The sequence below is a fragment of the Neomonachus schauinslandi genome, chromosome 4, assembly GCF_002201575.2.
Source record: "Neomonachus schauinslandi chromosome 4, ASM220157v2, whole genome shotgun sequence".
NCBI lineage: Eukaryota > Metazoa > Chordata > Mammalia > Carnivora > Phocidae > Neomonachus > Neomonachus schauinslandi.
Window position 1 is genome coordinate 97,208,868 of NC_058406.1, and position 11,725 is coordinate 97,220,592.

The following is an 11,725-nucleotide window of genomic DNA, read 5'->3' on the forward strand; positions in this document are numbered from 1 at the left end:
ACCCGATATCATTCTAAGTGCTTGACGTGAATGAGTTCATTCAACCCACACAGCAATCTGGTGGGGTACATATTATTAGCATCTCCATTATACAGAGGAGGGTCAGTAACTTTTGTAAGATCACACAGCTATTGAAAATAGAATCTGCATGCAAATCCAGGCAGCCTGGCTTAAGAGACTGTCGCCATGACCACCACCTTATGTCTCCCCATATTCGTGTTTTCCAGGGGCCCTTTTTGCCTTTCTTAGTCCTTCCCTCTTGGGAGAGGGAAGGGCTAAGGAGAGAACATTTCTGCTTGATTTTTGTATTTATTTGGTTTACCTACATTCCCCCGTGATGACCTAATGATGCACATTTAGCCAGGATGAGGCTCACCTTTTCTCATTTTTATCTGTATACATTTACTTACCCATGAATATCACTCACTTTTCTCACCCAGATTCAAGTGATTAGCAAAGAACCGTATGATGCAAACGGTTTTGCTCTTTGCAAGCCATCTGTGTTTCCCAGTGCTCTGCAAACCACACCATTGCTTCCTCTTTACCTTTGTAGCGAGAGCGCAGTGTTTGTCACTCTGTGTCTGAGCAACTTCAGCGACACCACGAGGAAAGGTCTGTACTGGGCCAAATGGCACACATCCTACATGTGGCATCTTTCTTTCTCTTCCTGAGTAAGTGTCATAATTCTGCATGTCTCTTTTGTCCCAGGAGCTAGTCAACAGGAGGCTGCTGGGCGGCGGAGGAGGACAGTTTGGTATTTACAGGCAAAAATTGTGCCACACATCTGAGGTGTAGGCACTAATTTTTGACTTACCGATAACGGTTTCCTGGTTTACCACGGCGTCCTTGAGTTCCAGGGAGGTGCAGTGCTTGGCTGAGTCTGTGAACCTGGGCCTGCCAATGTTCACGTTTGTCTGTGCTGCCCCGACTTTACCTTATCCTCCTGGGCTAACCCATCCCTGGAGCGAGTGAGGGCTCAGCTTGCCAGACTGAGAGGTGACCTTATGTCTTGCCTGTTGTGTTTGCCTTGAGGATGTGGCTGGATGGAAGGGAAAGTGATGAGAGCACTTAGTAGTTTGAGGCGAAGCTGAAAGAAGGTGCTGGATGTCCCTGGGAGCTGAAGTGGGAATCGATCTGAGGGACTGAGAAAGGGCCAAAAGATTCACAGGGCTCTGCTGAAGGGCACACGGAGGGTCTTAGCTGGACCAGGAGCACTTAAACATATTATAACAGGGTGGAGGAAGGGGAGATTTGGAAGTAGACAGGAGAACAGGTGACCTTGGCTGGAAATGGAATCATTCCAGAGCAGGTAGCAGGTACGTTTTTGTGCCTTGGGTTCCTTTAGCATCCGATGAGGCCTATAGATCTCACCTTCAAATAATTTTTTAAATGCCTAAAATAAAATGCATAGGATTATAGGGGAAATCCATCATACTGAAATGCAATTATCAGCATCGTTTTAAATGGTGATATAATCATTTATTGGCTTCTTTACGGATTCCACCACAAGATCTAGAGGTGGTCTGTTAACCACCAAACTTTGAAGGAGTAATGAGTATGAATCATATTTCAAGATATCTGCAACAACTGTAATGTGATGTGAACATATCTAGGTTTGTTGTCTACCTTCATGACTGGAAGAAATGCTAAATTTTCATTAAGACTAGTGAAAATAAACATGTAGGGGTTTTTTTCACGTGAGTTTATGGACCCTTTAATCCTGTGTGTGGACCCTGGTTAAGAACTGCTGTAGAGACTAGGTTGAGCTCGTGTGGGGACTTGAGTGACTGGGATGGTAGGGGAACTAAGTGAACTTAATCAGCAGTGTGGCCAGACCTGCGGCTAACACATGAAGAGGTGACAGCCTTCAGCACAATGGTGTGCTTCATAAACATTGGCTTGAACTGAACCGGGTTCATGTCTCAGCAGACGTTAGATTGTGTGATGTAGGGATCAGATCTGGGGCCTGATGGAGTGAGAGGTGGCCTGCAGGGCTAGTTCCGAGGATTGGTTAGCTGCTGGGTGATGGGTGGCCACCAGACTGGCTTGGCAAGTATTAATGGCTGGGCATATTGGTGCTGGCACATTCCTATTTGTCCTGTTCAGTTGTTGAGTGTGATTATGTGTTTATTTATTTTTAAATTTTATTTATTTATTTATTTATTTAGAGTGTGATTCTTAAGTAGACATGCTTTGTGTATTTGGGCTGTGTGTTTGGCTTGTGTAGAGGGGAATACAGGGCGTACATTGTGCAGCAAGTCAGACATTGCAAATTCTCTCCTTCACACGCTTTTCCTTTTAAATTCTGGTGAGCAGGCTGGAAGCCTGGGGTGAAGGCAAGTAGTAACCGGGTTCAAAAAAGGGAAGCTGGAAGCTTTTCCTTAACCCACATAAACAATTATCCAAACTGGGGCATGTATTTATTGCTTCTAAGTTCTGACTCACTCTAAAGCACTCATTTTGTATAGAACCACGGTTTTCATGTGAAGGGCATATAAATCAGGAAGCAACTCGAAAGAACTTTGGAAGCCTGCTATTTGTCCTGACAACTATGGAGGGAAAATTATAAATAAGGGAGGAAATTAAATGCTGATCAATTGATTGGTTGCATTGTTTAGCAAAGGTATACTTTGTCCGAATTAATTTTTTAAATAAACATAAAGACTGATTACTTCTGTTAGAACATGGCACTCGAGTTAATGTTATTGGTGAATCTCTTGGACTTAGCACTCAGCTTTGTCTCCCTGATCTAGATCCGTCACCCCTCACCCTGACTAGCTGCCCTTCATATAAAAACCATTCATGTGGGAGGGTGCTAGGGAGGGACCCATTTTTTTTTTTTTATCTTAGTGAGACTGTATTCATAGAAGAAAATGTTTTTGGTTGGAAGCTCTCTCCGCCTTCAAGGACCCAGGGTTTTTGTACATGTAAGGAAAGAGATGTTGCTTGTTGTGTTTGATATTCTCCAGCAGAGAGGTTTTGTATAATGTGGAATCATTTGAAGTTGCTGTTTTTGTGTATCAAAAATGGTCAATTGTTGGGGTGCCTGGGTGGCTCAGTAAGCATCTGCCTTCGGCTCAGGTCATGATCCCAGGGTCCTGGGATCAAGTCCCGCGTCGGGCTCCCTGCTCAGCGGGGAGTCTTCTTCTCCCTCTGCCCCTCCCCCTGCTTGTGCTCTCTCTCTCTCTCTCTCTCTGTCAAAATAAATAAATCTTTTTTAAAAATGGTCAATTATAGGCCATTTTATATGATCCAACCTAACAGCTTCCATTTAAATAATACTGTAGTGGTAAATTCGGCAATCCCAGTGATCTTTTTGAAAAAAAAGCCAGTATCATCAGAGCATTGTTTGGGTTTCAAAAGTCGTAGCCCCAGTACGGTGTGTTAGGGTCCAGCTGTGTGTCCATCAGTCAGTGAGAATTTGAGCTGCTATGCAAAGGGTTCTAACCCTCTGTCTGTTAGAAGAGAAAGCAACAGAACAGTCCTCTGAAGTATTTTACTCCTGAGGAGGAGGAGAGATAGGTACTACATCTCCCACAGAGAATATCTTTATAAAAGATGCTTCAGCATCTGGTCCCAATGCATAGCCATTTGAGTTGACCTCTGTCAACCATTCCTTTCCACATCAAAAATACCTATGAAACTTCCACGCCGTTGCTTCACTTTTCTGAGAAAGCAGTACCTTCCCGCTCACGTTCGTGACCTCATGCCTCTACTAGGACCTTCCTCCGTTCATGACCCTCTCTGGCGTCATCCACCTCTCCCCTCTGCAGCTCCTCTGCCCTTAAGCGTGTCCAGCCGGCGCCCCCTGCTTCTCCCCTGTGAGCTACACTTGCCAGCTACCACCTCGTCTTTTGCTTCCCGGCTCCACAAAGCTTCCTGAAGTAGTCTCCGTCTCCTGCAGTCGCTCCTTACCCTTCTTACCCTTGAAATCCACGGCCTTTGCTCTATTGAAATCTCTTTTGCAAAGATCTCCTCATCAAACTAAAAGGACTGTCCCCTGACTTTAGGATCCTTACCCTCACAGCAGCTTTCAGCAAACAGACAAGTCCTTTAAAAAAAAAAAAAAAAAGATTATTTATTTATTTATTTGACAGAGAGAGAGAGAGAGCACAAGCGGGGCACGGACAAGGAGAAGCAGGCTCCCCGCTGAGCAAGAGCCCAATGTGGGCCTCAATCCCAGGACCCTGGGATCGGGACCCGAGCTGAAGGCAGATGCTTAACCGACTGAGCCACCCAGGCGCCCCCAGACAAACCCTTTTGTGGAACATTTTTCCTCCTTTGGTTTCTAAGGTACTACGTCCTGGCAGCTCTCCTATCTCCCTCACTCTTCCTTCCATAGGTGTGTTCCTCATCCTATCCCCTAAATACAGAGAGCCTCCAGTAATCTCTCTGTAGGTCTCCTCCTTGTATTCCCTAACACTGCCCAGCGCTGTAACCAACCTAATCTGCGCCCATGACCCAGAACCTTCCGTGGTTATAAACAGGCATTCACAGGAAGCAGTGAGAAGCAATGGAGACAGCCAGGGATTTCACATTTGCAAATCTAGGTTCCAGTCAGGCTCAACCATTTACAAGTTTGACATTGCTAAATGTGGGAATATCACAGACTTCTCAAAAGGATTAGATTACAGAGATTTTCAAAGGGTTGAGTAGACTTCAAAGTACAAATATATGTATATTTAAATATTATTTCCCAGTGTTTGCTGGATATCCTTCCTGTTTAATTTATGGTATTCAAATTTAGTATTCTCAAAATCAAATGCAATATCTCCTCCCTTACCCTGGAACACAACAGTCTCTTCCTGATACCCTTATTTCTATTTTTTTTAAAGATTTTATTTATTTATTTATTTAGAGAGAGAGAGCAGGGGGGAGGGGCAGAAGGAGAGGGAGAGAGAGAATCCCAAGCAGACTCTGGGCTGAGCATGGAGCCCGATGCAGGGCTTGATCTCATGACCCTGAGATCATGACCTGAGCTGAAAGCAAGAGTCAGATGCTTAATTGACTGAGCCACCCAGGTGCCCCATGATACCCTTATTTCTATTAACAGAATCATTATTCTCTCAGTCAGCCTCACAAAACCTGCCATCATTTTTTATTTCTAACTGCCTCCCATCCCTCCATCCCCCCCTTCTACCTCCAGGCATCCAAGACACTGAAAAACTCTCTAGATTTTATCTCCTCAGTGGCTCTTATAGTCCCTTTCTTTGCATTCCTATTGCAGTCATCACTTCTCTCCTGGGCTACCATGATTTCCTAATGTTTATTTCTAACTTCTGTCATCCCACACAGCTGTCAGATTAATTTTCCTAAGACCTTTCCAACACTTCCAGTGGATTCCCCATTGCCGAATTAGTCAAGTCCAAACTTTTAGACATGATGGTCAAGACCTTCATGCTTTGGGCCCCAAACTCCTGTCCAGCCTTACCTCCTTCTATTAATCTTCATGTAACCTTTCCCCTAATCCAGTTTATCACTCCCTAATTCCTAAACAAGTCTTTTGATTCCTACTCATACAATCTTGTCATGAAGTCTTCCCCACTTAAATTATTGTAATCTTTCCGATTCTTGAAATTCCACTTCTCATACTGTCTCTTCCATAAACCTTTCCTGTTTCCCTCCCCTCAAAATGCAATCTCTCCTTCCTTCAAATTCCTTAAATACTTTTATCAGAGGACTACCATCCTACCTGACTAAATTATAAAATCACGAAGTCAAAGACTATCCCAAACTCATCTTCGGTGTCTTAGTTCCTGAAGCATCAGAAATACTATAGGTTGTTGAATAAATATTTATTGAATTGGCAAATAAAGCAGTAGGAAATAGAGTGCTAATTTTCACAATAAAATGTTTCAGATATGGTACCCATCTCTTAAAGTAATGGAAAATGTTGAAAAGTGTTGCCTAGCCACCAAAATAACATTGTGGTAACATATCCTGTTAGAAACAGGTTAGTGGTACCTCAGAAGCTCTATTTCTAAAAACATTTTTGTTGTGGAATATAACACATAAGAAAAGTTAATAAAACATAAACATGGAGTTTAGCAAATAAGTAAAAAACTAAAAACCATGTCGTCACTACCCAGGTCAAGAAACAGAAGATTGCTAGGACCCTAGAAGTACCCACCCACTGTGCCGTGAGCCCCCTCCCAATTACAACCCTCCCCCCGACAATCACTGTCCTGACTCCCATGATAACCACTTCCTAGCTTTTCTTTTTTTTTAAGTGGTTTTCTGTTTGCATTTACTAGACAATACAGTGTGGTTTTGCCTGTTTTGGAATTTGATAAAGATGGGTCTCATTCTGTAGAGCGTCGAAAAGATTCTCCACATACTGCATCTTTCATTAAACACAATCATACACATTACAACCAGTAGCAATTCTTTCACTTTCATTTCTGTGTAATATTTCATTTTATGGATGTGCCACAGTATGTCTGTTCTTGCTGATGGACACACGGGTGGTCTCAAGATGGGGCTAGGACGAACAGTGCTGTCGTAGGTATTCTTCCATACGTAGCCTGGTGCCCAGTGCACACATTCTCTAAGATATATGTCTAAGTCTAACTGGCATTGCTGAAAGTGTTTTAAGTTGTCTCTGTTGAATAATTGTTTGGTAAGTAATAAGTTACATTTTTCCTATATATTTCCTATACATTTTTCCTATATATTCCTCAGTATTTATTAGAAGAGCATAATATCAATATATCACATTAACTGGGATTTATGAATAAATTGGTATATTTTAATTATTACTGGAAATGTGTGTGGTTGGTGGGATGTTTGTTTGTTTTCCAGTTTTGCATGAAGCATTCAATAGGCAATTTTTAGTGGACTGCCTCGAATGACCACTCGCCCTTTCTCCCCTTTTTTTTGTAGTCCCCCTTCTATTGGAATTGTTTCCATTCCAAAATTCCTCTCCTTAGCCTTATCATGAGAAAGAGAGACTTTCTCTCACTTTTTTTTCCACTCTAGTCTCCTTTACTTGCTGTTCTTGTGGATTTGCAAGATTCAGCAGATACTCTGCTTCTTCCATTCCTTCTTTTTTTTTTTTAAGATTTTTATTCATTTATTTGAGAGAAAGAGAGAGAGCACAAGCGGGGGGAGGGGCAGAGGGCGAGGGACAAGCAGACTCCCCGCTAAGCAGGGAGCCCGACTTGGGACTTGATCCTAGGACCCTGGGATCATGACCTGAGTCCAAGGCAAACATTTAACCGACTGAACCACCCAGGGGCCCTCTTCCATACCTTCTTCTGAGCTCTGTTCTGGTCATTCCACAATACCAGCAATTGCTCCCCATGGGACTCTTCTGATGTCTTTCCCCTCCTCTTCCCCTTCCACTGAGCCCCAGGCCCCTAGTGAAAGATCGGGCTCACCCTTGGGCATCTCTGTCATTTGCTCTTTGCTCTTTATGTAACACAAGCTAGCCTTGAATATTAGCCTAATCCATAAACACATGCATTTTTCATTTCTGCAAAATGTCTGATTTTGAACAAACGCACGTCAAAAGAAAATGTTGCCATTTGAGAATGTTTTCTCCTGCAAACTGAATACTTGAGATCTGTCTCAACAGGAAACACTCCATAGTCGTCCCAACTGGACGCTTTTGGTCAGAGAAGAACTGAAGTGACTCTGAGCCCAGATCCTGGCGGACTTGACAGGCCGTCTTTTACGAAGCCTTTTCAATAAAGCTGTAGTGGCACTTTAAAAAATGACAAAACAGGGCGCCTGGGTGGCTCAGTTGGTTAAGCGACTGCCTTCGGCTCAGGTCATGATCCTGGAGTCTCGGGATCGAGTCCCGCATTGGGCTCCCTGCTCGGCAGGGAGTCTGCTTCTCCCTCTGACCCTCCCCCCTCTCATGTGCTCTCTCTCTCTCTCAAATAAATAAATAAAATCTTAAAAAAAAAAATGACAAAACAAAAAACCCTCCACGGTATAGAAAGGAAGTGCTGCTGCCTCTTCAGCTGCTAATTTTAGCTAGTCCTGCATCAGACCTGGCCAGGAGCTACAAATAGTTCCAACCAGCTAGCAAGACAGAGAAAGTGCGGCACCATGGGCGGTGGGTAGATTTTCCTTCTCCAGCAATCTCGGAGAGAACAGCCTGACAGGGAGCCAGGAGTGAGAATCGGAAGGAAGAATTTGCTGACTTTTTCCACAAAATAATGTAAAAGGTGAATTATCATGCATTGTATTGACTTTAAAATAAGTGCCCTTAGATAACACCGGGCACTAAGTGTTATCAGTTATAATAGTCATCATACTGTTGAAGCTAACCTTTTTTTTTTTAAGCGACTATGGAAGTTGAAGTTATGAAAGACCAGTGAACTCATCAAGCCATTCCACCGCTCCTCAGCCTGAAGGAGGTGTATGAACATTTGAGTTGATTATAGCTAATACCCTGTGATCTCATTTACTAGAACTCTAATAGAGGGCGCTGCAATAAGGTGGCACAGTGGGGACTGGAGCGCTAATCTATTTTTATTCCCCTTTCTTTCTTTCTCCTCCTTGCAAGCTAAGCTCAGCTTTGGCCAGAGAGAAGTAACCATCCAGAAAGGACCGCTGTTTCGGGCTGTAGGCTACCCCATCAGCATTGGCTGCAATGTCACTGGCCACCAGGGACCTGCTGAGCAGCATTTCCAGTGGTCTGTTTACCTGCCCAAAGCCCCGACCCAAGAAGTCCAGATCGTGAGCACCAAGGATGCCACCTTCTCTTACGCGGTGTATGCGCAGCGGGTGCGAAGCCGGGGGATCTATGTGGAGAGGGTCCGGGGCAACTCAGTCTTCCTGCACATCTCAGAGCTCCAGCCGAAGGATTCTGGCGAGTATGAGTGTCACACGCCCAACACAGATGAAAGATACTATGGCAATTACAGCGCGAAGACTAGGCTAATTGGTAAGCTGTGCCTGCCAGCCCCTCAGAAGCCAGAGCCCCACCATGACAATGCCTTGTGCCATGTGACATGGCTTTGCATCATGTCCTTGCTTTGGCAAGAGAGCCCTGGGAGCCCTCTGGATATTTTGCAGTTGGGTCACAAATCGGTATCTCCCCTTCTCTAAAACTCTCAGATCATCTTTGCCGCCAACTTTGCCACCAAGCTTTAGATAGCAGGTCTTCCGAAGGCCTTGTCCACAGCTAGCCACAGGGTGATCGTAGTAACAGCATCAGACAAAACTCTGAGAGTTCTTCCCATGTCACGTCTCTTCTTGGAGGCAGGACGTTAACTTGGTAAGAGAGCTAGAGTTAATATGATCAAGTGGTAAGTGATTCACTTGGAAATGGATATTCCCAAACTACTAATCTCTGGCATATTTTCATAGACAGAAAGGTTCATAGTCTTTGCAATTACCATTTTGCCCCTTTTGCCTAGAATATCTTAGCACCCCTTTTTCAGTCTAGCCAACTCCCACATATACTTGTAGACCCAATTCAGGTCTTACCTCTTCTGTGAGATCCGTCCTGACTGTCTCAGGCAGTATTCCCATCTTTGTCTCCTCTTGATGCTCTATTCACATCACCATTATTAGCACTCACCCAGTGTATGTGGTGTTTGGCTACTTGTTTGACTCCTTCCTCACCTTGAGCTCCAGGAGAATCGTTTTCTCAGCCCCTAGCCCGGTGGCTAGCCCCGAGTATCTGCTCAATAAATCTTCATTGATTGAATCTAAGTGTTGCTTTCCCATAAGCTTAGGCTGTGTGGTTTCCTTTGAGGAAGAATACAGTGATAGGGTAGTAGGAGTAGGATGGCTATCAACACTTTGGTGAGGGTTGCGTTCTGGCTCTGGGTGATTATAAGAGATTATTCCAGAACTTTACAAAGAAGCAGTTAAGGTGTAAGGAGGTGAAGTGACTCGCTCCAATTCCTGTAGTCAAACAGGGACAGATTTAGGATCAGAATCTAGGTCTTCTAGCTCCCCGTGCTCTTCTCTTTTAAATACTCTGTGTCTGAGGGGAAGAATGAAGGGGGGGAAATCGGAGGGGGAGACGAACCATGAGAGACGATGGACTCTGAAAAACAAACTGAGGGTTCTAGAGGGGAGGGGGGTGGGAGGATGGGTTAGCCTGGTGGTGGGTATTGAGGAGGGCACATTCTGCATGGAGCACTGGGTGTTATGCACAAACAATGAATCATGGAACACTTCATCTAAAACTAATGATGTAATGTATGGGGATTAACATAAGAATAAAAAAAATAAAAAAAAAATACTCTGTGTCTGAGTAGCTAAATTGGTCACAGCCTATGCTAAAAATGTAAAGTTGGGGTCAATACATCACTGAGCCATTCGTTTTGCCAAGTTCCACAGAGTATGTATACAGATGCCAATGTTCCCCTTGGCAATAGGGAAAGCATATGGCTGGTGGAAAAACAACTGAAAGTATGTGCTTTACAGATGGTGGGTCAGGGCGCCATCTTCACCCAAGCAGGCTTGTCCGACAGGTTCTTGGGCCAGTCAGTTATCGTCGTTCCTTTGCTTCCAGTTATTCCAGATACCCTCTCTGCCACCATGAGTCCCCAGACTCTCCATAAGGAGGAAGGTGAATCATTAGAACTTACCTGTGAAGCATCCAAAGCCACAGCTCAACATACCCACCTCTCTGTCACCTGGTACCTGATGCAGGATGGAGAAAGAAACCAAACTACCAAGATTATTTCCCTCTCCAAAGATTTCGTGTTGAACCCTGGGTCCTCATATACAGAGAGGTTTGCGGCTGGTGACGTCCAGCTCAGCAAGCTTGGGGTAGCCACCTTCAGGCTGTCCATAGGGAGGCTCCAGCCCTCAGATCAAGGCCAGCTGTTCTGTGAGGCAACTGAATGGATTCAGGATCCAGATGAAACCTGGACTTTAATCACAAGAAAGCGGACAGCTCAAACAGCTCTGAGGATCCAACCAACAGGTAATGATCTTCTCAAGAAATTCATTAGTATGTTGATAGTGGGTATTTATGGGATATCTTTTTGGTTTTTTTCTAATCTTTTGTTGTGTCTAAAAAGAAAAAACATTTAGAAAGTTTGAATACATTTTGGTTTTGGCATCTGGGAAGTGTAAATAAGAAGAGGGACATTTGGTGTTGGGTCTGTCCACAGCATGTTTTCTATGGGATAAGATCTGTTGAATGGTTAGATAGATTCCACAAGTCATGCATGAAAATGGTTTTGTTACCATCCTTGCCAAGCCCTATGTAAGCATTTTTATCTATATCATCTACTTTATCTATATTATCTAATTTAGTCCTCACCCTGTGGGGCAAGTGGTCGACTCCCCATTTTTAAAACAAGGAACCTGAGCCTCAGACATGCAAAATGCTGGTAGAGGTGGAGCTAGTGCTTGAAGCAGGTGTGTCTCTCCAAAGCCCCCACACCACAGACCCCTGGGGCCTCAGAGTAGCTCCAGTTTCCAATGTGGAGCCTTATCTTAGTCACTGCCAGGATTTCCTTCCACCTGACCCCATTTCCTGCTTGGGGTGCTGTTACTCTTCATGATCCATTGGCATTTTCATCAAAGCAAACAGGAAGCCTCAGCTGTCATTCCTGGTTTCTCTATGTAGGCTATGGTCCAATAGGAAGAGGTTTCAAAAAACGTATATATCCATGCTAAAAGCAGTGATCCAATGGTGGCTCATTGAAGATTTCCTTCCTTCCTTCCCTTCCTTCCTTCCTTCCTTCATTCCTTCCTTTCTTCCTTCCTTCCTTCATTCCTTCCTTTCTTCCTTTCCCTTCCTTCC

At 44.1% G+C, this 11,725-nt stretch overlaps 1 protein-coding gene across 1 annotated transcript in view; it reads left to right on the forward strand.

Moving 5' to 3' along the window:
* Positions 1-628: 628 nt before the first annotated feature.
* Positions 629-11,725, forward strand: part of CD101 (CD101 molecule) — a 33,457-nt gene continuing 22,360 nt past the window's right edge. The window contains exons 1-3 of the mRNA XM_021690221.2: positions 629-671; positions 8,516-8,896; positions 10,481-10,897. Of these exons, the coding sequence (XP_021545896.2) occupies positions 629-671; positions 8,516-8,896; positions 10,481-10,897 (841 nt within the window). The remainder of the gene's footprint in view (positions 672-8,515; positions 8,897-10,480; positions 10,898-11,725) is intronic.